Raw genomic sequence first — 23,902 nt, forward strand, 5'->3', positions numbered from 1 at the left:
GATGAGTGTGTCAAGGTCACCACTGCATGGTTTTTGATCGGGTCAGTTTCCTGGTCAGAACATGGCGCACAGTGAGCATGTAGGAACGGCGGTCAGGCAGAAGCCGCTGCTGATCCAGGACTCGCCTGTCACACATGGGTGGCAAGAAAGTTCCAGTGTGAGTTTTGGGCCTTTCCTGTACTGAAAATTAATTGAGATTTTTTTTTTTTAATTGCTTTCTTTTTGTGGATGTATTTTTTGGGGGCATTTTCCTTTTGGAGGACCCATTACCTGCAGCTTTCTGACACTGGGTGGCACATTTTGCTCCAGAATAACTTGAGATTTCATGGTATCCTGAGACCTCCAGCAGGATCATGCCAATCAAAAAACCCACAGTATTGGATAAGAACAAAACTTGGACAATTATTAAGTATCCTGTTCCAAATCCTGCTGAACATCTGTGGAAGGAGTTGAAACATACTTTTTTTTGGGAGAAGGCAGACTTCAAATCACACAGCAGGAGAAGTTTACTTTCAAGGACTCTACTAAAGGTGCACAAGTCTCATTGTGCGTTACAGAAACAATAAGTGAAAAATGCAATATTTTTTTTCCAAGCCAGTTTAAAAATAATTGTGTTGGACCACAAAAACGAATCAATGGATGATTATTTGTTTTTCTTGTCTTTTACCACTACAGCAAACCTCCCTCCCCACCGTGGGTTCTTTTGTTGGCGACTATATAGTGGCATACTTTAGGCATAAATTTGAAAGAAGAGCAACAAAACAGAAAACCCTGGATTCCAGCACATTCTAGTTTTAGTTTTTGTTCAACATTATAAATGACTGCGGTAATCCTGCTCTTTATGACTACCAAAAGAAACGGCTAGAGGTTAATTTTAGAATGTACATCTCGGAGTGATTATTTATGTAGCCTCTATTGTGAGATGATAGTTTGTTCGTTCGCGGGCTTTGTTTACTGCGAACACATTTTTGGATCAGTACAGTGTTACACTCACTGTACAATTTTGTTTTATTGATTGCTCTTGAACTCTCTCTGTATATTATATGTGTTTATGTTATTTTAAAAACTGTCTTGAAAGACTTTAAAAAAATGTTTCAGGGCCACAGGTGTTATAAAACATGGCTAAGTTAATTAAATAGGGTGTTTATATGATGACGATTACATTTATTCCGGGGTGGACTGGAACACAAGCCCCACAACAGCCCGAGGTTTACTGTACTTTTATCTGTTTCACTCTTGTGAGGCTGTGCGGTCTGGATAATGGGTGGATGGAAGTTATTTCAGTGACCATTGAATGTATCCTTTCTTTACTGGAAAGGAACCAACCATTTTGTTGACATCTGGAAGTGGTTGACAAAAGCTGTTGTTCACGTGACTGAAACCAACCTGACCAGCTGAAAAACTGCTGCTTCCACGGCTAAAACAGCATCAGCCACTGACAGCTCCCTGAAACCACACCTTCACACACAACACTTGGGTTATTAATCTTGGGCTACCCTTGTAAATGCTATGCATCTACTGCACTGTACATACTGTACAAACCTTAAATCCAGGGCCAGTCTCTGTCCTTCCTCTGTTGTCACCACTCTGCCAGTTTCCAAGTCTGCTTTATTTGCCACTAGCACTGCTGGGACAGCTGAGTCACATACGCAGAGTTACTTCCCGGACAGAGATTTATAAATCTTGGTTGAAGAAATGACTGATTAATGTCACACGTGGTTGTGAAAACATATCTCCACAACATGGTGAATATCTGGTGCGACTAAGTGTGTGCGTGCGCATGTGTGTCAAGGCGACAATAGGCAGGCTTCATCCTGAGGATATACAGAGAGCAAAGCTAGTGAACACACAGTCCCTGTGCAGATCACGCAGAGCTGGTTGTGCTGTTTTGCTGCGTTAGTCAGTAGGCTTGATGCATTACCGTTACTGGTGATGCAACCACGTTGCTGTCACAAATACGTGTGAGGTCTCTCGTCGCTGTGAGTCAACTTCTTTCTTACCCAGACTCTGTTTGATTTGGTCAATGAGTCTTTTGAGCCGCGAGACCTCCAGGAAACTTTGGCGGTGTGTGATGGAATAGAGCAACAGGAACCCATCAGCCCAGCGAATGGATGCCTCCAGAGAAGGCGCGCAGCTCTCCTGTCACGCACAACGCCACCAGAACACTTCAAAGCTCTTGACGTAAATGGTTTTCATTTCAGAATCAATATTTTCAATTGCATTTTATAACTACAAGACATGTCTGCAAATGTGGGTCATTAACTTTAAATATTTTTTTATTGAGCACACACACAAAATTGTAATTACTCATTAAATGCTACAATAGCTCAAAAATGAGTATGCAGCAATGAAAGTCTATCAAAACACAAATTCACAAGAATTTGACAACAGGTGAGGGCCATCGTCAACATTCTTAACCATGTTTTGGTGTTGACTGAAATTTGCATAATAAAAGGTATACTTAACTACAAGTTGCAAAGGTTTTAGAACAGGTTTCTGTGTTATATGACAACAAGCCCAAATGTACCTTAGAAGCTGTATCCAGAATTTCAAGGTCAACAGTTTCTTGGTCGACGAGCCTGCAGCATCTGTAGGTCACCTCTAGGGGTGGAACACATAAAGACATTAAGGAAGTCCTAAACTCCACGATATTAACTTGCAACATCTTACCCTTTTTGTGGTCATATTCACCAATGAAGCGCTTGGTCATGAAGCGGACACACAAGGCTTTAGGAATAAGACAGTCAGCTCATTGGTGTACTGAACAGACATCACGGAATTAAACGTACAAATTTAAACAAGTGCTCATCCTTCGTTGGCTTTCCTACGGGTGTGGCAAGCAAATTTTCATATGAAACTTATTTCCCACCACGTAGAGGTTTAAGGTGACAGGGCAACAGATGAGTTATTTTTACAGGAGCAGTGTACCTGTCTTTCCTGTGTTGGGAGTTCCCAGGATGAGGCGCTTAACCATTTCCCACAGCGAGGAGACTGTTGGCACGCAAATACCAGAGAAAATCATCAACACTACTAGAGATAAAACGACTAAGGAAGCTGTTTGACTTTACACTGATCTTAAGAATAAAATACCAAACGTGGCTAGGAGGAAAACAAAAGATCCTCACCTCTTCCTCGGCTGTTGCTTACTCAAAGGAGACTGACTCTCAGGCACACGAGCCAACTGGGCGGAGGACAGGCACACAAAAAGCATGTTCCCAATCTGGCCGCAGACATTCACATAAACTTTTCACTGGGCCTTACACACAAACCATCATTGACAGATGGCTGCAGTATATGTCTGCACGATTCATGTTATTGCCAGGCGTATAAACAACTAAATTTTTTTGTTATTTTTTAATAATTAAAAACAATGTGGAAAAAAATAATCAGTTCATGGTATACATTTAAATGAAATAAACCACCAATTGAACAGTCTGGATAATACTTTATTTATTACATTTTTCCAAGCCCCACCCCAACAAAGCTTGTTCTCAGGAGTGAAAACAATTAAGGTGGCTACAACAACAATGACACATTTAAATTAAATGCTGCAAAACTGAGTTTAGAGAAGTGTGGATTGTTTCACTAGACACGTATTGGTGTTTAACAAATGGAGGGCTCATCGACAGAGGCTGCGCCCTCTGTGCTGGCTTTCACACACTTGGCCATTGTCTGCGAGGCTCTGCTGATGGAGTCTGAACAAGAAGAAGGGGAGTGTGGGGGAAAAATAAATTGACTTTTGACAGGCAGCTAGGCTCTGCTTTGGCCTTTTTAAGTGTGAGTATCGCTCATACCTGTCATGTAGAAGTCCTTCACTGAAAGCTGAGGCGGTATCAGAGGGGCCGCGATTAGGTCCTGCTTCACGCCCTGATGGAGAAAGAAACGAATGAGGCAAAGTGTGTGTTTGTGTATACATTTTAAAATTCCAAACACGTTTCCGAAATGCAATGAAATGTAATTGATTGTCCGTTCATGCATCATTCTTCGAGTTTTGGATCCTCATTTGACTAAACCTACTGTGTCCATTTAGTTCATGTCATACTGACTACTGTGCAAAAAGCTCAGAAAACAAAGCTGGCGGCGGCATAAGACACAATAAAATGCAATGAAAGCGTGTTTACCTTTGCAAGTTCGTTTGCTTGCTTAAAATAGTTTGCCTCTTCAACGTCATCATACCGCACCAGGTTTGGAGACACCTCAGCAAGTCTGGATCGGACTTCGTCCAGCGAGTCGTAGGGCAACGTCACGCCTGCCAGCTGTAGCCACACAAGCACATCTCTTTGAGTGGCTGGGAATGTTTGTGTGAATTCTATTTGACGTTCGGCGCATCCTCATGCTCACCTCCGCCACAGCTCTGATGATCTTCCAGTCCTCTCGGGCCATTCCAGGCGCAGTCACAGCTACCCGTGTGTGTTGGCTCCTCCCTTCCGTGTTGACATATGTTGCATTTTTCTCTGTATATGCAGCACCGGGGAGAATTATATCTGCCATTGTTGCGCCGACATCACCATGATGACCTGCAGGAATTTAAAAGGGACTCAAGTATACTCTGGCACTACATAGTGACGCGTTGGTATTGTGAGTATGCATTTACCCTGGTAGATGATGAGGCTGTCTTTCGGAAGGTCAGCTCGGGTGATACATCCACCATCAGCTCCCAGCAAGAACAAGACTTTGGGTGGGGTCTTCCTGATCGCATCCACACCTGCCTTGTAGCCGAGGTCCAGAGCTGCTACTTGGCTGGCCACTCTGCTCAAAGACAGAGAGGCTCAAATTAGACACCAAATTCTGTTTTTGCCATAGCTGTGTATCATCTGCCTTTTGTACCTGTGCAAGACATTGAGAACTTTCGACCCCTCCTCCACTCCGCTACTGGTTCTGGCATTCTGAGCAATGGTGGACACTGAACTCAAAATAGCAGCACCGTCCTCTCTCTGTAGAGCGCTACTGCCTACTACAACAACGGGACGCTTTGCAGATGCGAGCACCTATGGACCGAGGAAGTAGCCAGTCAGGAATGTATACAGCCTGATGACGATTGCAACTGCAAAGTCAAGTGAGCGCAACTGTTACCTGGCAGAATGGGTGTGATCCACTGGACAGCTCTTTCAGCACGGATGGCTCCTCTCCAAGATGGTCATAGGTGTAACTCAGGTCAACATTGTGACCCACCAGGGCAATGCGCAGCTCATTATGAAGCCAGCTTGATCAGATAGAGACAATAAGGCATAGCAGAAAATTGTGAACTTTTTTTTTTTTTTTTTTTACAGTGACTATCCTGTTTATGTTCATTTCGCTTGAAAGAAAGGTTACAGCAAAAGTAAGGCAACGCCCATATTTCACAAGGTTATACAAAAACTTTCATTTGTTTTTACATTGAAAACAGCATATTTGAGAAGGTAATAGATTCATACCAACAGCAGTGGGACTACGGAATAGAACAAGAGCAGCACAAAGTGACCTGGTCACCAGATTATTACGTCCAATAACGATAAATTTTATTTCTCATAGAAGTTTTAGGTCAACGAGCACCAACACCAAGATTATTTATGGCACCGTAACATTATGTCGCAACAATATGATACATGACCAAACTCAATATGTAGCTAATAGTGAGTGATATTTTTAAACTATGGTTTTTGTTTAAGATGGTACTTCAAAATATGTCTGAACATGGAAACGGCCAGTGGCACCAAAAGTTTGGGGGGTGCCCTCTATCGCTCTCTCTTTTTTTTATATATCTATTTATATGCATGTATGAATGAGGAATGTAAAGATTAATCATAAATCAATTTAATATAAACTGCTGATAATATGCATTGCTATAAAAGAAACCAAAACAATCGATTTGCAAAGACATGTTAGCCGCTCTCTCATGTGTCTGTAAACAAACTGCATACAGATGCATGCTCAGCTAAGGTATGTTTTTGCATGCCTGCGCCCAATAATTCTGTGTGTGTATAGTATGAGTACTGAGACTGCGCCCTTTAATGTGGTGCGCCCTATTGTCATGACAATACAGTACTTAATACGATGGAAACCTCCCTTTCAGAGCAGCACGGCTGTGATAAACGAGCGCCTTAAAAAGAAAGCAAACAACATTTTGCACAAGCCATTAACGGCAATAAACAATAATAAAACATAACCGACCAAGGTTTGGGGATCGTGCCTTTTCTGTTGCTGGTCCTTCCCAATGGAATGAGCTTCCATTAAATGTTAGGCAAGCCCCCTCTCATTCCATTTTTAAAACCCGTTTGAAGACACATTTTTATTCCTTAGCTTTTGACTCAACATGAGACTGTCGCTGTTCTGCTGTTCTTCTGGTATCTAATGTAAATTTGTTTATGTGTTTTAATTTGTTTTCTAATTACCTGCTAACTTATATTACACCATATGGAAAGCGCTTTGTTACAGCTCCATCTGTTGTGAAATGCACTATAAAAATTGTATTGTATTGTATTATTTTATTGTTAGAATATACTAATTTACAGTGCTATTTTTTTTTTTTACCTCTTACGGATTCTGGCATTGAACAACGGGGCTTCATAACGTGGATTAGTCCCAACCAGCAGAAGCAAGTCACAGTCCTCAATGCCGGCGATGCTCGAGTTCAACAGGTAGTTGGACCGCAAATCGGTGCTGAAAAGTCAAGAGGAAAAGAGGGAAATAGATGGGAGACACATATGGGAGGCTTGTGCCTTTTTTTTGGGGGCATGTTGGAAATGTTCTACATACCCAGCTCCAGACATAGGGAAGACCTCCTCGGTGCAGAGGTTTTCCGAGTTCAACCTGTTGAGGAGATCTTTAAGGGCGACGAGAGCTTCAGCATCTGCCATGCCACCTGCAATGGCTGCCACTTCGCTGCCCTGGACACTTTGCAGCTAAACACACAGGGTGGATTACATATCCGTTAATCGCAACGTTCAAAGCTCCTCTGCGCTTCAAACCACGACTGGGAAGTTCTTCTCCTATCATAATACTAATTATCATCGCAATTCTCTTAAATGCGCATCGCGGAGCAAGGCGGTTGAAAATGAATTATGCCACAGTCATGAAGTGTGGACTCTACATCAGGATGCTCAGCAAGCAATTAACACTTACAGCTCCAGCGACACGAATCAGAGCCTCCTCCCAGCTGGCTGGGGTCAGTTGACCCGACCCATCCTTTACCATTGGCTGAGTCAACCGCTGTCTCTTTAGACCATCATAGGCAAACCTACAACACACAACAAGCTTTGATTCCTCTTTTTTGTGAAATAGGTATATTGTGAGCTGACGTGAAGTCTGACACAGCAGAGATTTTACCGGGTCTTGTCAGAGATCCATTCTTCATTGATGTCTTCATGCAGCCTGGGCAGCACCCTCATCACCTCACCTCCTCTCGTGCTCACGACAATGTTGCTGCCCACGGCATCCAAAACGTCAATTGACTCAGTTTTCCTGCAATGTAGTCAACATTGCAAATAACAGCCTTCTTTCATGTCGGTTCACCTGTAAATTTTACCTACCTCGTTTCCCATGGCCGTGCGGTGAAGGCATACGGCTTGGAGGTGAGAGCGCCGACGGGGCAAATATCAATAACGTTTCCCGACAACTCTGACATGAACATCTTCTCCACATAAGTCCCGATTTGCAAGTTATTCCCTCTGCCTGTTGTTCCCAAGTCTTCAACTCCAGCAATTTCGCTTGCAAAACTTCAAGAAAACAATATTTAATGTATTGATGTATGGAGTTGATATATTTTTCCACCAGAGTTCACCAGGCTTCTAACTTAACATTTTTTATCCCCAGCCAATGTGGGTTAGTGACTCTCTAAAGTTACTAGACAATCAGAATTTCCTCTAGTCAATTTTATTTGATATTTTTTTTAACTTCAGCCTTGCTGTTTTTAATCAACCTTCCTCACACGCTCTCTGTTCGTTTTTCGCGCTGGTGGCAGTCTACAATGAAGCGTGAAATACCTGCATTCACGCAGTCAGTGTTGTGAAGGTTCATTTCTACGCCGTTCCAAAAATGAACTACGTCATAGTTCTTGTTTTTGTTTGTTGTATGAATGAACCATTACCGTCTAAATACTGGTATTTCCCTGTTCTAGACACATCAGACTTTTATCCTACAACGGGGGAAAAATGTTTCTTTTTAAATCGGGAATTAAAATAAAAACAGGACTATTGTCTTTACTGTACAAACGCAAATTCAATATAAGGTAGAATCCAGGCTGAGGTTAAGAAATGAGCTGTCACACACTCGAACCAAACAACCCTCTCGTCTTCAGCTGATTGTAAAACAACTCAACTGTGACCTCCAATGACCCTCCTATTAAAGTAAAAACACTCAACTTAGCTTCATGTCAGAAAACTGCGACCAATCGTCACCAAAATGCTTGTACATGTCACCACCTATGTTCACATCAAAGATATCAAAACAATTGCCCCATGATTTACATTATGCATGCAGCCACGAAAGACTCTGAAGCCTGAGTTGCCAAATAACGTGTTTATCCCCCTACATATGAAGCCTCGTTTATGGTGTGTTTTGGCGGGTTTTCTACTGGAAGTAGGGCGACAGCTATTGAATTTTTTGGTACTCTGATATGATACTGAAATTTTAAATCATATAAATGGGTATTCAGATAAAAATAAATAAATAATCCCCTCCGGTACAGGTTATCCGACCAACATGACTGCCTCATGCATCACTGGCCTACTTAGCTTATGAGTATAAATAAACATTTGTTGAATGGCTTTTAACCTATATTTGGTGGATGTTAATTCAGAACCCCGATCATCATATAATTTCACACATTTCTGTTACCGGACACAGCGTGTACACTGGATGCAGCGAGTCATGATTGTTTTGATGAGCGGTCCAATGTTCTTGTCTTCCACTGCTCGCTTCTGCTCTGTGAAACGACTGCGGTCGGAACCAAACTGCATGGACTGATCCTGGAAGCACAGCAGCCAATAACGCTGAGTAGTCAGTATCATTTTTTGTCTTTAGGTTTCCTAGACAATAGTTACCTGCAAGTCACACTCTCCTCCCTGATCACAAATTGGGCAGTCCAATGGGTGGTTGGCCAACAGGAATTCCATCACTCCCTCTCTGGTAACACAAAAGAAAATTTGTTTGTAATGTTGCCTCATTATGTTGAAGACTGCTGAGCAGCGATAGTTGGACTAATTTTTGCCATGCACTTAAGCTTGCACCTGGCTTTGCGAGTCTTCTCTGAGTTTGTGAGGATATTCCAGCCCTTCATGACAGGCATGGCACAGGCTGCCACTGGCTAGAGGAAGACAAAAAGTTACAACAGCCGCCATCTTGTCAAAAGTCTGATATATGGAGATTTCAGACAGATCAAGTTGACTGAGCTTACCTTTGGAGCTTTCTCAATCTCAACGAGACACATGCGGCAATTTCCAGCCACTGAGAGGCGCTCGTGGTAGCAAAACCTTGGGATCTGGATTCCTGCCTTTTCACAGGCCTGATGGGGAACAGAACCAGACAATAAGAATATGAAAACACATACTATACCTTCCCAAATAGACCTAGTTTGACTTAGTCCACTTAGATTGTGTTATATTCTAATCTGACTAATATTGACGCATTACCACATTATCAAACAGTTCCTGTGAATAAGCAATTAGGTTGATAAATTATTTACCTGGAGAACAGTAGTACCAGGCTCGACTTCCACTGGTTTTCCATCAACAAACACCTCCACCATGGTGCTGGCAGCACGCATGTTTGCCCGCACTAAAACAAATACACATTGTTACATCAATATATATATTACATTAAAATGCAACCCACAACCACAACTTACCGGTGCAAGATGGAGCCAGGCTGCCCTTGGTGGCGCCGGCCAAAGCTCGGCCAACATTTGGCAGGCGCAACATGACTCTTCATGAAATAGGGAACAATGTAAATATATTGTGGGGAGGTGGGGAATTATATTTACTTTCATTGAACCAAAGTACCAATTCTACAGTAAAAAGAATCTCACAGAACAATAGCAAAAAATTAAATTTACTTTTATTGAGCCAAAGTACCAATTTTACAGTAAAAAGTATCTCACAGAACAAAAGTTAACCTTACATTTGCTTAATCAGTAAGAAACCTGGACCGGTTTAATTGAACACAAAGCTGATAAACTTGCAGAAAGCAAGTTGCAATATTACGATTGTATGCACTGACAACAGATGGATATGTGTTCACATCTGCCATCTAATAGAATAGCATTTGTTTTGTTTTGTTTTTCCAGTCATTCGATGTCACTGGAATAGACTGATGAACATGGATAAATATGGGGTGAATAAGTCATCGTTTTAAGACATATTAAGTGTAATTGGGATAATTTCTCACAGTACCCCTGATGATCTAACGAAAAACGAGAGTGCGGACTAAGTGAGTCTACCACTGTCAACAACAAAAAATGCGTCATTGACAACACGTACAACAACCTTTCAGAAAGACATCCAAGATAATCAAATCCGTATTACAGGTGCACACCTATATCAAAGCACGTAAAAAGTTATCATTTCATAAGCGCGAAGAAGCTAATAAGTGGCAACCTAATTACTCCTTGCTGGAAGGAAAATGGCATTAGCGCGCTATTCAAGGACATAGTGTTATAACTGCTTTTCTGGGGACTGCACAAGACATCACGTCATTTTCTATTTGTCTTACATCCAGGATTCTAATGTTAAGATAATTATCGGATTTGCCAAAAACTTACATGTCGCTATTTGGCCTTCTGGACCAGAACAGCGGTGAATATATTCTTGAAAACCACAAGCAACGACGTAGTTAGCGGAACTAGCTTAGTCCTTCGACTTCCGGTCGAGATGACGTCTCAAAATTCACATTAAAAGTAATTTTGCCATCTGGTGGACGAACCAGGAAAATGCTAGACACCAAATTAACAAATTTTATCCATTTAAAATCTTACTGTTTTTCTCCCCGTTAAAATGTTACGTTTTTTTAATAAATCACTATTTAAATATCTTAAATATAAAGACGTACTGTAAATGTTACTTGGTGGAATTTTGCAACTATGGCCTCGAAAGGGTTAATGTGCTACACCTTGTTATCGGAGAATTACAGCTAACCATGAGGACAGATATTTATAAAGATTTCAATATTCACTGGTAACTTGTGTATATTGGTCCTTAAATTTGTCGGGCTTGATTTAGTGTGCACTAGCGTATGGGAAGGGCTTTGTTACAACTCCAGCAGTTGTTAAATGCTCTATAAATAAAATTGCATTCTATTGTTTTGTATTGTATTGTATTGTATTGCATTGTCATGTCATTATCCACACCGCTTATCCAGTACAGGGTCGCGGGAGGGTGCTGGAGCCTATCCCAGCTGACTACGGGCGAAAGGCGCACTACACCGATGTATTGTATTGTATTGTAGTGTTTTGTATTGTATTGTATTGTATTGTATTGTATTGTCAGCCATCAACTACATTACCCATAGTGCCTCTCGTTATTACCGGAAGCTTCAACGTGTTCAATTTCGCGACACTTTAAACATCATAAACAGCTACGCGAACAAGCAAGATAAAAGTTGCTGTCCTTTAGGTAAGGACACAAACAAAAAGGTAAATCCATGCAGCGGAAAGTCAATGCCATTTTAACTGCGTTTAAACCGCCTCCGTTGGCGTCATTGGAACCCTTTTGCTAGTTGTTTTAGTTAGCAGGAAGCTAATTGTGTCTGGTAACGATAGCATTATAGCATGATTTTAAATCTGGAAACGATAGTGAATGGTGAAGTTGATATTGCAAATTAGCATTTATTCGTTACTCCACTTTTTGTCAGTCTGTGAAGGATTTAGTGAGCGCATTTGTTGAAATTGTGAGACCCTCTAATGTTGCGAGGTTTTATGCGAGGAGTGTAAACAGACTGTTTTTGATGTTATATGTAGCCGTTTAAAAGAACATTTTTATTTTTACATAGTGATAAATGTGTTATGTTTCATCTTTCTGTGCAACACTTTTTTAGCTGCGGTTGTTTTTTAAGTGCTCTATAAATAAAGGTGAGCTGAGTATGTCTAATTATCCTAGTACATACAAATACAGTTTAAGAAAAATAATATAGGCATAAGCACAATCTGCCTACATTTTGTTTCACAATGAATTCCCCTTGACACGATGGTACATAAACACGCACACATGCACACAACAAGTCCTCCATACTCCAAGAACATGTTTCTGAAGTCAATGTTATTTTAAGGTCTATGTTGCCAACTGTCAGCCAACACAGCAATGGTTCCCTTGGTTCGAGGGATGCAGCACGTCACACAGCCGGCGCCAAGCGCTACAAGTACCTGCGAAGACTGCTCCATTTCAAGCAGATGGACTTTGAATTTGCCATGTGGCAGATGCTTTATTTGTTCACATCACCGCAGAGAGTCTACCGCAACTTCCACTACAGGAAACAGACCAAGGACCAGTGGGCCCGGGATGACCCAGCTTTCCTGGTCCTGCTCAGCATCTGGTTATGTGGCAAGTCTGGCGTCATGTGATAATACGATGATGTTTTAATGTAAAGCTCGAATGATTCATCTTTGGCTCCTGTGTAGTTTCAACAATAGGCTTTGGGTTGGTGCTGGACATGGGAGTTCTTGAGACATTGAAGCTCCTGCTGTGGGTGGTCTTTGTCGATTGCATCGGAGTGGGTCTTCTCATATCAACTCTCATGTGGTGAGATATGCTGATGCAAGAATACAATACAATACAAGTGCTATGGTGATTAAAAAAATATATTCTGACCCGTTAAAGTAATTGTTTGTCTTTTCAGGGTGATTAGCAACAAGTATTTGCTAAAACATCCAAGCCGCGAGTTTGATGTTGAGTGGGGTTATGCGTTTGATGTCCACCTCAATGCTTTCTACCCTCTCCTTGTCATTCTGCACTTCCTGCAGCTGTTTTTCATCAACCGTAAGTAAACCAATCAAATCAGTCATCCTCAGTGACACAATCACAAAAGGACTATTCTTCACTCAATTTCACACTGAACCGCTAGTACAAATAAAACATTTTATAATTTTATGTTGGATGATATATAAAATCAAGAATTTTCTTTAAAAAATACATATATTCTAACTGCCCCAAAGTAGAAAAATAACTAAATTCAGTAAAGAAACAAAGAAAACATTTTGAGTCATCATTTTCAGATTCTGCATTCATTCTTTATAAACTATTTGAGGAAAAGTAATTTGGCTATAAAAAATTAGAATTAATATGAATAACTACACTCCCTTTCTTCCTTGAAAATGCCAGCTGCATCCTTTTTTTTTGACTGTTTGTTCGTTTTTATTTTACCCTGACATCATCGCCAGCATCTGATGTGCTATATACAATACTTGTTGGACAGTGATAATTGCTTTCAACACAACATGGTGGGTTGAAATGACATGGGCCACATGTACAAGCTTCCCACTTTGACACGAGCACCGCCCTTGCCTGTAGTGCTCCCCCTGAAGTCTTTGTCCGTTCTGTTTTGATGGCTTTCACACATAACAGCGACAGGGTAAAACATTGGAAAAATCTGTCTTTGACTAGCTGCGTGAAAGAGAAGATTTATTTGTGGTCTTGTGTGTTTTAGATGTGATGATGATTAAATCGGACTGGTTCCTTGGATACTTTGTGGGGAACACCTCGTGGCTGATAGCCATCGGTTATTATCTCTACATCACCTTTCTGGGATACAATGGTGAGGCTGAGTTACATTTGAAATACACTTATTGTTGTGGTTAATTTTTTTCAGAAAATGTTACACCTTGCAAGTGTTATTTTCGGGGGCGGGGGGGGGGGGGGGGGGGGGGTTGAATAGATGTTTGTATGACAATACAACAACCAAATGTTTTAAAATACGTAACTGAAAATAAACATGAAATAAACTATTGCAACTTACAATACAATACAACTTTATTTATATTGCTCTTTGAAGATGACAGTTTTGATGGAAGGAAGAAAGCTTATGAAAGACAAATTTCAGAAAGAGATTAGGATCAAACTCCAGTATTAAAAGTGTGTTAGTGAGGGCGGACTTGTGGCAGTCAGTGCAGCAGCTCATCCACTCCAGTCCCAGTGTATCCAACACTTTCTGCTAACATTTGTTGTAGATACGTGAACATTAGTTGCTGTGTGTAATGTTTTCAAACGTGTTCAAACAGCTCTGCCATTCCTGAAGAACACAGTGGTGCTGCTGTACCCCTTTGCTCCGCTGGTGCTCCTCTACATCCTCTCCATCTCGCTGGGATGGAACTTTACACAAGGTCTCTGCTGGTTTTACAAGTACAGAGTCCAGTAGGAGCGCCGTGATGGCATCGTAATGATGGTTTGGTTTGCACACAGCATCAAAGTGACTGTGTATCACTTGGTGAGGCTGATTCTGACTCTGGAATGACTTCATTTGATTTCTGAGTCAAAACACCTTTGTTTGCATGTGGCGACATTGCAGGTACAAAGGAGATGATGAACGACAGCATTTAGTTCGTTTTGTATGATATGTAAATATAATTCAGTGAGGTTGTAATATATATATATGTATATATATATCTATATATATATGGATATATATATCTATATATATATATGTATATGTGTGTGTGTATATATATATATATATATATATATATATATATACATAAAGAAATGAGAACACTTTAGTTGTGCTTTTGTTCTTGTCGTGAGGTAAAAAACTTCAAATGAATACATGAAACAGCCTTTACTTTTTTTCTTGAGGCCCACATTCCAGAGTTCTTTCAATAAAATGTTTTCTTGACTTTCCAAGTTTGATGTCCTGCTCAGAATCTTCTTATTCATCTTCGCAACGGATAAACTAAAATTCACATCCATCAGTCCATACTACTTCACAAAAGTGCAGTTGAGGAATGATGGATGGATGAGGTCACCCACACACAGATACAAACACACAAGTTGTTGATCAAACAGATTCTACAAATTTTGATTTTGCAAGCTGGGCCACGCTGTTTATAGTAGTCAATTTATGACAAATTAAGAGGTAAGAAGCAAGGGATAATGCTAAGTCATTATTACCCACAACCAAGGTTGTAAATTAACAACAACCCGCCCGTTGCGGGTTAGAATTCATTTTGGTGGGTGTTGATAAAAAGTTACCAGACAGGACATTTGAGCCAGTGATGCGTAATGCAATTATGTCAGTCAAGGTGCCTTCAATAAGTGACCTAGCATGTAGCAGGTGAATCCGACGCTGATCTTAGGTGTGGCTTAATTTTGTTGAACTAATGTGTTTCTTCAGTGCATCACTTAATAACGTGTGAAGGAGAGTGCATGATGTGCACTGACGGAGGTAGAGGGAGACAACAGGCACAGCACCCACCATCATTCTGTCCTCGAAATAAGTTTGGACCTCCCAGGTGTCACACCAGATAATTGACTTTTGGGTATTTTTAGATTTTTTTTTTTGTGACTTATTTCCACATTTCACCCTGTCTACCTTATGGAACATATAATGAATTTTCATCCGCGTTTTCTGAAGAATTAATTGGGTTTGTCAAATTGTAATATAATTATACAATTTTTGCAATGACTAATTGCTATGTTTATTCTTAACATTTTTGTTTTGGTTGTATGGAGTTGCAAGCAAAACTTGCAACCCAAATTTTGGAACTTGTTCGAAAATTTAAACTTGCAACCAAAAATCTGAATATGCTATTGGACTTGGCTGCCCTCCAACTCTCCTCCAGTGGCGCAAGCCCTGCGGCCGCCCAAAGACTCTGTTCTGGCAGAGCAAGCGCCGCAGCCACCCTCCGACCCTGCTCCTGCAGCGCAAATCCTGCGGCCACCTTCCAACTTTCCTCTGGTGGTGCAAACCCTGCGGCCGCCCTTTGACTCTGTTCTGGCAGCCCTGTGGTTGCCCTCAGACTGATCCAGTGGCGCAAGCTCTGTGGCCGCCCTCAAGCTCTGCTCTGGCGGCGCAAGCTTTGCAGCTGCCCTTCGACTCTCTTCTGGCAGCGCCCTGAGACCGTCCTCACTTCCTATATGGCCCTTGGGACGGCCACCAAGTTGGGCCTGCCAAGAACCTCTCTTCTGGCCTCAGGGTCACCCACTAGAACTGGTCACGTTTGTTTTGATTTATAATTTAGTTTAATCTTTTCTGATGCGTTCTTTTGTACAATATGTGTCTGTCTTGACTGCGTGCCCCTTGACTTATCTGTATGTTTCACTTGCTGTGCAGTTCCTATGGTCCTTTTATGCTTCGGTCCTTTGTCACGTAGGCCAGATTTCTTCCAGTATTTAAACTCCAGTTACTCAGTGACACATTGTCAGTACGTCAAGCCTTCTTTGAGTGACGGTGTCAGTCTTTTGAATCTAGACCTGTGCTGTTTTTACTTTACTTACTTACTCCTGTCTGCTTCTGGGTCCTCCCTCCCAGTGCTCCTTATTGCTTTTTATTTGTGTTTGCTTGGTCTTATTGGCACCAACTGAGGCACAGCATCGATATACCCGTCAGGACATCGTGGACATTGGATATCGATGCGAAATAACCATCACAGAGGAATTTTGCTATGATCGCAAAATTCCTGACGAACTGGCGAGGCCGCCCGGCTCACCGTGGCTTGTCATCGGGACCGGGAGGCGGCGCAGGCAACGGAGAGAGAGGAAGCAGAAGCGGGGCTGCAGGTCCGGTGTCTTGCTACGGCTACGACGGCAGCCCCACAGGCAACCACTGCCGAGTCTCTACCTCACCAACGCCAGATCCGTGGTCCATAAAATCGACGATCTGGGATTACAAATCCTGGGAAACCGCTATGTGTGAGACAGCAGTGTGATCGTCATCACACCATCGTCAAGTTTAGTGGTCGGTCTGATCTCGGAAGGCGACGAGACAGCCTACAGAGAAGAGGTCCAGAGACTGACGGCTTGGTGCGAGGACAACAGACTGCAAAAACAAAGGAGATCGTCATCGACTTCAGGAGGAACAAGACGGTGCCGCCCCCCTCTGCATCGAAGGCGTGTGTGTGGAGAGGGTCCACACGTTCAAGTTCCTGGGAGTACAGATCTCCGATGATTTATCTGAATTATTGTTGTATTGCACTGGAGAGGGGAGCTCTCTAATCTCGTTGCACACTTGAGTACACTGACAATAAAGGGATTTCTGATTCTCTGTTTCTGATACACTTATTCTGGTTGTAGATACAATATTTGAGAATTACATTGAGGTTTTGGTGAGTTTTAGAGAAGTAGTTTGCCAAAGGGCCGAAACCAGCCTGTCAGGAGGTCCAATCCACATCCCACTACTATTTTTCAACAAAAGTAGCTGTTGTTGCTAATTTTGTCCACCTGAGGGCAGTGGCGCAAAAAGTATGTGTGCGGCATATGCGGCGCATAGGGCCGCCACGCTAGAGGGGGCGCCAAAGTGATGGGAGGAAAATCATTCTTGAGTGGACATTTTATGTATTAAACAGCTCTTTGTTAACGGGTATGGTTTGATCTAATCACTAATACTAATAGAGTCACGTCACTGATATGCGCCCCTATACTCCGTGCAAATATATGTTCAGTTTGAAGTTAGTAGAGAATTAAAATAGATCAACTTGAGCAAGTTTAATTCGCTGAGGCATGCTTATCACCATTGGACAATTTCCAGAAAAAAAAGAATTGTCCACTTCACAAGACATACACAACATGAACAGAAACCACGACTGCCCCCGCTTCTAAAATGATGGGTAAGCCCCTGCTACTTCAATGCATTCATCATCAGTTGCTGGAACACTTCAAGGTCCATTTTCTTCAAGATGGTGACCTTGTGCTCCTTGTGCAGTGCGTCAATGTAGTCCAGGACCATCATGCCTCTGGTGTTTTTTCCCTCCAACTCCACCGTAACGGCCACCTGCGGCAGTGACACCACGTATATTTGTTCACATCTCATCTTTCCCATGGGGCCAAATTCACCTTCTGTAAGAATCAAAGAGAAGCTCTCACCTCCTCACTTTCTGTCACCAACTTGTCACTGATGGCTGCAGCGACAGCATAGGTGTCGCAGGTGTTGAATCCAGGTCCTGACACCAGCTCCTTTTGATACCGATCCGTCTGAACCATCTACAGGGCCAACAGGTTATCATGCAAAAGTGAGTATCTGTAGAGTCTCTTCAATGTTCTAATATTGCAAGCTCCAGGCAGCCGTACATAGTTGAGATGGCTTGTACATTGATGCTAAATAAAATATTTACCTTGCGGGTGTGAGCATAGATAGTCTGCATAAAACGCGCCTTTGGTGTATTTTGGGTCAGCCAGGTATCACAAAAGGACTAGGGAACACAAACACAGGGAGATATGATTGGACTGTACAACGGTTATAGAAAACCTTTTTTTTCCCCTTCAGAAATCACCAGAAGTGACTTATGAACCTCACCCATGGCAGGCTGTTTCTGCAGCTGAACTCCCAGGAGGCGATTGTGGTGGGACAGGTGTAGCGTTCCAGAACAATGTAGGCAGCCTCAGGGTCGGCCAGGAAGTTAAATTCTCCACACACGGTCGTGTTCCCTCTTGCTGCATGTGTCACAAAACAAAGGCGTCCATCATCCTCAACATCTCGGTGGGCAGCGGGAATTGCAAACGGTTTCTATTTACATTCTATGTTGCCTCCCATGATGTAGAGGCCCTTCAATCTGGCGGGCAAGGAAGGGTCCATTTTAACAGCGAGGGCGAGGTTGGTGAGGGGTCCAGTTGCGACCAGGATCACCTGCATATGCAAGTCGCATAACGTTTCACATTTTTATATTGCATTCTCTTACAAAGGATCATCCTTTCAAATTAATCTAAACTCGAAATCAAATTATGAATTCATCTTTTGTGGAGATATTGTCACTTGGATCAAACCTAGGAATTCTAATGTGTGAGTGAGATGAAATTAAAAAATAAATAAATATATCAGAAGTACATAGGTGCCCCGAGGCTGCAATCTAATCATCCATCCAGAGTCAATATTGCTTGCAGGTGAGCTGAAGCTTAGCAGATTTTGGATGAATGGCGTGATACGCCCTGCTAGGAGTGGCTGGCAGTTAATTGAGTTAATTGCAGAGTAAATATAGACAACATTACCATTCACACTATGGATAATTTAGAAGCTTAATTTTACTCAGTTCTGCTTATTTATAGAGCATTTTAACAGCAAGCACAGCAACCACAGCGGAAAACAAAGTGCAGTAGGATATATATTTTTAAACAATATTACTTTGATCAACATAATAATAATAATAATAATAATAATAAATAATAATAATATCATTAGAAATAATTAAATCAATGTTCTTTTCTAATTGGCTGTACACGAAGAGGTCCCTTTACATTTAACAATTTGACATGGGATAACATGCCCTAACATGAATTCTTTTGGAATGTGGAAGGAAGCCTGAGTACCAGAAGAAACCCGACACAAGCATTGTGGGAACAGGTAAATTTCACACTGGATGTCCTGGGCTGAGATTTTAAGACATAATTTCTCAATTTTGAGGCAGATTGCTAACAGCTACACTAGTCTCCAATTTGCTCTAAATTATTTTAAGTGTCTTCTGTGCCATCAAGTGTCATTTTTTTTCTTTTTTTCATCCAATACCTAATTTAAAGCAAACAATGTTGGGACCTCAGAAACACATGTAGGGCTTCAGCATCTGCAAAATTAATCCAGATACAGAGTAAATGTCATAGAGTACATTTTACTTGAAAACGACTATATTTGGTCCCAGTATACAGAGGAAAAATTGAGAGTAAAATATTGATCTTAAAATTTACTGGAATTCTACGCTGAATATTTTTGCTCTCAAATTTTACTCTGTTTGCTGGGACCAAATACAGTTTTTAAGAGTAAAATGTACTCTACGGAATTGACTCATGTATGAAGAGCAGTCTCAAACAATTAAAAAAGAAAAATTATAATAAATGCAATATGTACGATATGTTTTTTTCTATTTTTCTTCCACTCACCTCCCCGTGATGTTGGTTGGAAATGGAAATGATGGCCTCCACAGCATTAGTCTTCTGCACCAGTTCCAGGCCTGGAGCATCTGGATCAGGGGCATCACCCAGTCCGTCCTTCCCGTGAAATTCCCCTGCATTTATTTTGTTGCACAATAGGGGCTCCTCAAAGCCGGGGTACACTTTTATCTATGATGGATAACATTCCAAAGTTTGACAGCAAGAAGTGGCAGCTATTTAGCATGCATACAAGTAAATGCTCACATCCAGCCTGTTGCAGATTTTCAAGACACGAAGGGTGTTCCTCAGGACGTTTTGCAGAGGAGTGTTGCCGTGAGTGCAGGTGATTCCCAATATCTCCACGTTTGGGGCTGCCAAGGCCATCATGATGGCCTGAGCATCATCCACTCCTGTGTCCACATCAAGGATCAGCTTCTTCATTGTATCTGGAGGCAGCAGAGGGAGGTGACTTGGTGAAAATTCTTTGTTGCGCACATTAACAACTCTTACAAATGAGCTCATCTAGGGGAGCTTTAACGCAGGTGACCTGCTCAAAACATGGCTTGTCTGGGTCACATTTTTGGTTACCAAAGAAATATTCCTGCTTTATCTTCAAGCTGGGATGTTAAAACAGTTTTACGGTTGCTTTAGTTCCGCTAACAACTCACAAGAGACCTTAAGATTACAAAGCAAACAGACCGGAAAAACAAACAAACAAAAAAAAAACGCGGATCAACCATACAAAAACCTCAACAACAACTCACAAGTGACTGGAACGTGAGTTTTTTTTGTGCATTTTTTTTTTAATGATGCCAAATTTCAACATAGATATGTGATAATTTTAGAACGAGTTTGAAGATAAGTCACTCAGTTGGTTTTAGAGAGAGCTCTGTAAAAAAAAATAGTAATTATTAACTAACCTGGCAGGTAAGGTTGTATGATGATATGGAGTCTCTTCAGTCAGAAAGTAACACTTCCTTGTGCTGCAAGCTGCTTTTTGTACACGGGGTGTGGCTGCGTTGGGGAAATGTCAGAAGATTACATAAGAGCCACCACTAAACAATGTTTTCTGGTTATTGGGGACAACATGTTTGGAAAAGAAAAAGAAGCCTGAAATAATTCACTCACGTTACATAAACGGATACTTCAACCTTTTTCCTACCGTCAGAATTACTATGATATAACTTTTTAAGTCATATGAATAAACACACCCAAAGTAAAGACAGTCTGGTGCATGCATAATGCGACACTGGTTACTGAGCATGTCGCTCATTCTTCAAGCCACTATGTTATTTTTCCCTATCAATCTTGGTGATTTAAAAACAACATGATCTAAGTTGAGCACTTTATGTTTTTGGATGTTCTGATGGTGTTGGAATAAAAGTGAGCAATGACATCTGCTAAACATGTGTTCACTTGTGGCATGCCGTGCTATGACGACACAAAGCTTTTATTCTTATGAGCCCTCATATGATTCGCATGCAAGCATCAGACCGCTGTATTTGGGACTTTTCCATGAAGGCCCTTGCCTCTGCCAGACTGCCACATCAGCGCCTAAGGCCTGGCTCTTCAAGCACCACCTTCACTGGTATTCACAGTATTCACAATCCGGAGCCAACCAAATACTGTGCTTGGAGAGCATCGAGCGAAATGAAAGTGTTATTTACTATCCATTTGTTTCTTTGAGAGGATCCTCTGCGGCACAGGAGGTTGGTGTACCCCACTTGACCCAGAGTCAGCTCGGCAAGGCTCAAGCTCTCCTGCGACCCTAATTAAAAAAATTATATGATTACGTTTGTGTTCTTGCATGACACAAGGAACCCTTATACAAGAGTTTTTTCTTCAGGCCATTGCATTCCAGAGCTGTTTGTGTGTGGCCAAAAATGAGGACATATCCGTTTTGGTCGCATAAAAGCCAGACCCACACAGATTTTCTCAGTTAATGACTTGAAAGTGGGGCTGGATGAAATTCCAGAGCAAAAGAATCACTTAAAATGCTACATTCAAAGTACTACGATGTCAAATTCAAAAGTTAGTAGCTCACCTGTGAGGCCTTGGGCTTAACTAGCTGTTGCAGATGCTAGTCTTCTTCCTTGCTACTGATCTTTGAGTAATGCACTATCACCCCAGCTCAAGAAATGTAGCACAGTTTGCTCTAAGGGGCCGACAGATTACAGTTCAGACAAAAAAACGCTTTCCCACACACTGGCACATCATTGAAAATGAAAGTGAAAAAAAATGATGCAGCAGGTTAGTTCATTTTGCTGAAATTTTATTCCAGCAACTCAAAATGGCACTCACTAGTCTGTATGGCCCCCACGTGCCAGCATGTATGTCCGACAAGCTCAGATAACTCAGTGGTTTGTTTGTTTTTCTTTGACCATTGAACCCATTGAACCAAATACAGCCAGACTCATCCTTGAAGAAACAAAATTCATTCTAAAATGCTACTGGAAATATGAAAACACAGTTGCACAGTGCAAAGACCATTTCGGAGTTGCCATTACTCTAATTATTGATTAGTTTGAAGTTTACACGTGTCTGTACTAGAACAGACAAGTGATTCCATCTTTTAATACACTACAATACAATACATCTTTATTTACCGTATTTTCACCACCATTAGGCACAGTTTGAAGTCCCAAATATTTTTTAAAACAGACAGGGTGCCCTGTAATGCAGAGCGCCTTGTTTATAGACTGAGATCCATAGATCTGTACACGTACTATTCTCTTGAGCAACACGCATTTCACAGTGCATATTGGCACCCCCTTCTGGTAAAGTCTGAGGCTACAATGCGATGCAGACTTAGTTGCTGGAGCGTATCCCAGGTTTCTTCGGGCAGTAGCGGGGTACACCCTGGACTGGTGGCTAGTCAATCACAGAATACAGATAGATGAGGGACATGTGGGACATCTGATCATATGCATAACAAGGCTGCATGAGGTAGAGTGAGACATGCAAACAAGGCTAACTATTTTATGCAAATATGATAAATAGTAGAGAGGACATATTGTACCTTGGCTATACGCATTCTTTTGGAAGTGTTGGATAAGTCCAGCGTAACGTGTGATTCATTTTCTTGTTCTTTAACCATCCAGAAAAGGTTATGTTAACAGGGTTGCGTGCATGTTATGGGAAACATTTTCCATGATATTTTAAATATTATTTTTATTAAAACAATGTTCCCACAGTTACAAGAGACAACAATGAAACAAATAAAATACCCAAAAAGTAAGTTAAAATTTCATTTTAACTGTCTCATTCAATTTGGTCATAAGTGAGGGTGGGACAAGAGAAAATGGCATTTTAGTGGGTATTTCAGATTTATTTGGTATTTTAAAACCTATTTTCAACCATTCTGTTGCCAGTTTTTTTTTCCCTCAGGACAAGTACATTGACTCAGAAACTCCATGTTTTAGTATTTTGTGTGGATTACTTAATATTTGACGGGTAGTGTAAAATGTCCTCTAATTCTGGAATGACCCATAACATGCCCAGGAAAATGGCAAGGATTTGAGTTTGCAACAGATAAACTAACAGTTAATTTGACATTCTTTCTTCTTTATATTTCCAGGCGGTCTGGAAGCAATGAGGCAATCTGGTGCAGCAACAAAACTCTGGAATGGGGGAGGAGACATCCGCTCAGGACAAGAGCACGAAGCACACAATTGCCAATTTTTTTCCTTGTCATATCCCCCATCCCAAAAAATCGTTTCAGATGTTAAAAATTGCTCTGCGTGTACGTTTAGGGTTTGTTTAAAAATCATCTGAATTATATTTGCACTTAATCATTCACAGATTACTATTGAACATGAGTTTGATTGTGACTGGTCGGTCCTGTATTCAGCCACATCCCCAGTTTTAAGAGCGTACTTGTCACTGTCATGTTTTAGTGCCCCCCTCAAATTTCATTTTTTTAAAAATGTAAT

The 23,902-nt window shown here is 41.4% G+C and overlaps 4 protein-coding genes across 7 annotated transcripts; 1 reads left to right on the forward strand and 3 right to left on the reverse strand.

Annotated features, from left to right (window-relative positions):
• On the reverse strand, window positions 1-2,846 carry LOC148340901 (ras-related and estrogen-regulated growth inhibitor). Its single transcript, XM_088291737.1, has 5 exons — window positions 2,528-2,846; window positions 2,001-2,139; window positions 1,543-1,636; window positions 1,387-1,458; window positions 1-125 (listed from the first exon to the last, which is right to left on the reverse strand). The coding sequence occupies exons 1-5, from the start codon at window positions 2,708-2,710 to the stop codon at window positions 17-19; spliced, it is 597 nt and encodes a 198-aa protein (XP_088147863.1). The 5' UTR covers window positions 2,711-2,846; the 3' UTR covers window positions 1-16.
• Window positions 2,847-3,425: 579 nt separating this feature from the next.
• ndufs1 (NADH:ubiquinone oxidoreductase core subunit S1) lies at window positions 3,426-10,863 on the reverse strand. The gene is made up of 19 exons (XM_088291723.1): window positions 10,736-10,863; window positions 9,824-9,900; window positions 9,662-9,753; window positions 9,374-9,481; window positions 9,207-9,283; window positions 9,021-9,102; window positions 8,815-8,945; window positions 7,509-7,694; window positions 7,306-7,440; window positions 7,102-7,216; window positions 6,736-6,881; window positions 6,511-6,639; window positions 5,074-5,203; window positions 4,828-4,988; window positions 4,595-4,749; window positions 4,342-4,517; window positions 4,122-4,256; window positions 3,795-3,867; window positions 3,426-3,695 (listed from the first exon to the last, which is right to left on the reverse strand). Exons 2-19 carry the CDS (start codon window positions 9,894-9,896, stop codon window positions 3,604-3,606), a joined length of 2,196 nt encoding a protein of 731 aa, XP_088147849.1. The 5' UTR covers window positions 9,897-9,900; window positions 10,736-10,863; the 3' UTR covers window positions 3,426-3,603.
• Window positions 10,864-11,440: 577 nt separating this feature from the next.
• unc50 (unc-50 homolog (C. elegans)) lies at window positions 11,441-14,801 on the forward strand. 2 transcript variants are annotated; one of them, XM_088291100.1, is made up of 6 exons: window positions 11,441-11,585; window positions 12,238-12,509; window positions 12,587-12,707; window positions 12,805-12,944; window positions 13,612-13,719; window positions 14,183-14,801. In XM_088291100.1, the coding sequence occupies exons 2-6, from the start codon at window positions 12,242-12,244 to the stop codon at window positions 14,317-14,319; spliced, it is 774 nt and encodes a 257-aa protein (XP_088147226.1). In that variant the 5' UTR covers window positions 11,441-11,585; window positions 12,238-12,241; the 3' UTR covers window positions 14,320-14,801. The 2 variants fall into 2 exon arrangements, with proteins under 2 accessions (XP_088147226.1, XP_088147225.1); XM_088291099.1 differs by having other exon boundaries at window positions 11,451-11,605.
• Window positions 14,802-17,585: 2,784 nt separating this feature from the next.
• Window positions 17,586-22,277, reverse strand: LOC148340904 (inosine-uridine preferring nucleoside hydrolase-like). Of its 3 annotated transcripts, XM_088290534.1 has the most exons (10): window positions 22,015-22,277; window positions 21,638-21,738; window positions 20,891-20,984; window positions 20,235-20,416; window positions 19,980-20,159; window positions 18,627-18,738; window positions 18,409-18,545; window positions 18,227-18,304; window positions 17,979-18,095; window positions 17,586-17,886 (listed from the first exon to the last, which is right to left on the reverse strand). In XM_088290534.1, exons 4-10 carry the CDS (start codon window positions 20,409-20,411, stop codon window positions 17,734-17,736), a joined length of 954 nt encoding a protein of 317 aa, XP_088146660.1. In that variant the 5' UTR covers window positions 20,412-20,416; window positions 20,891-20,984; window positions 21,638-21,738; window positions 22,015-22,277; the 3' UTR covers window positions 17,586-17,733. The 3 variants fall into 3 exon arrangements, with proteins under 3 accessions (XP_088146660.1, XP_088146661.1, XP_088146662.1); XM_088290535.1 differs by lacking the exon at window positions 21,638-21,738; XM_088290536.1 differs by lacking the exons at window positions 21,638-21,738; window positions 22,015-22,277 and adding an exon at window positions 21,500-21,518.
• Between the last annotated feature and the right edge of the window lie 1,625 nt (window positions 22,278-23,902).

The sequence above is a fragment of the Idiotropiscis lumnitzeri genome, chromosome 3 (genome assembly GCF_059441095.1).
Source record: "Idiotropiscis lumnitzeri isolate Australia: NSW breed Sydney's pygmy pipehorse chromosome 3, RoL_Ilum_1.0, whole genome shotgun sequence".
Taxonomy (NCBI): Eukaryota; Metazoa; Chordata; class Actinopteri; order Syngnathiformes; family Syngnathidae; genus Idiotropiscis; species Idiotropiscis lumnitzeri.

Bases quoted from the DNA above. Each gene is read 5' to 3' on its own strand.
- LOC148340901 (XM_088291737.1), bottom strand. From the start codon at position 2,710: ATGACCAAGCGCTTCATTGGTGAATATGACCACAAAAAGGGTAAGATG. The intron at 2,140-2,527 runs GTACATTTGGGC...TGTGCGTGACAG, and splicing joins TTCTGGATACAGCTTCTAAG to GAGAGCTGCGCGCCTTCTCT. The intron at 126-1,386 runs GTTGGTTTCAGT...CATGTGTGACAG, and splicing joins GCAGTTTTTCAGCTGGTCAG to GCGAGTCCTGGATCAGCAGC.
- ndufs1 (XM_088291723.1), bottom strand. From the start codon at position 9,896: ATGTTGCGCCTGCCAAATGTTGGCCGAGCTTTGGCCGGCGCCACCAAG. The intron at 7,441-7,508 runs GTAGGTAAAATT...ACTACATTGCAG, and splicing joins GCACGGCCATGGGAAACGAG to GAAAACTGAGTCAATTGACG. The intron at 5,204-6,510 runs GTAAAAAAAAAA...TATCTGATCAAG, and splicing joins AATGCCAGAATCCGTAAGAG to CTGGCTTCATAATGAGCTGC.
- unc50 (XM_088291100.1), top strand. From the start codon at position 12,242: ATGTTGCCAACTGTCAGCCAACACAGCAATGGTTCCCTTGGTTCGAGG. The intron at 12,708-12,804 runs GTGAGATATGCT...TTGTCTTTTCAG, and splicing joins CTCATATCAACTCTCATGTG to GGTGATTAGCAACAAGTATT. The intron at 13,720-14,182 runs GTGAGGCTGAGT...GTGTTCAAACAG, and splicing joins CACCTTTCTGGGATACAATG to CTCTGCCATTCCTGAAGAAC.
- LOC148340904 (XM_088290535.1), bottom strand. From the start codon at position 20,411: ATGAAGAAGCTGATCCTTGATGTGGACACAGGAGTGGATGATGCTCAG. The intron at 18,305-18,408 runs GTGAGGTTCATA...TGTGTTCCCTAG, and splicing joins GCAGAAACAGCCTGCCATGG to TCCTTTTGTGATACCTGGCT. The intron at 18,096-18,226 runs GTAAATATTTTA...TTGGCCCTGTAG, and splicing joins TCTATGCTCACACCCGCAAG to ATGGTTCAGACGGATCGGTA.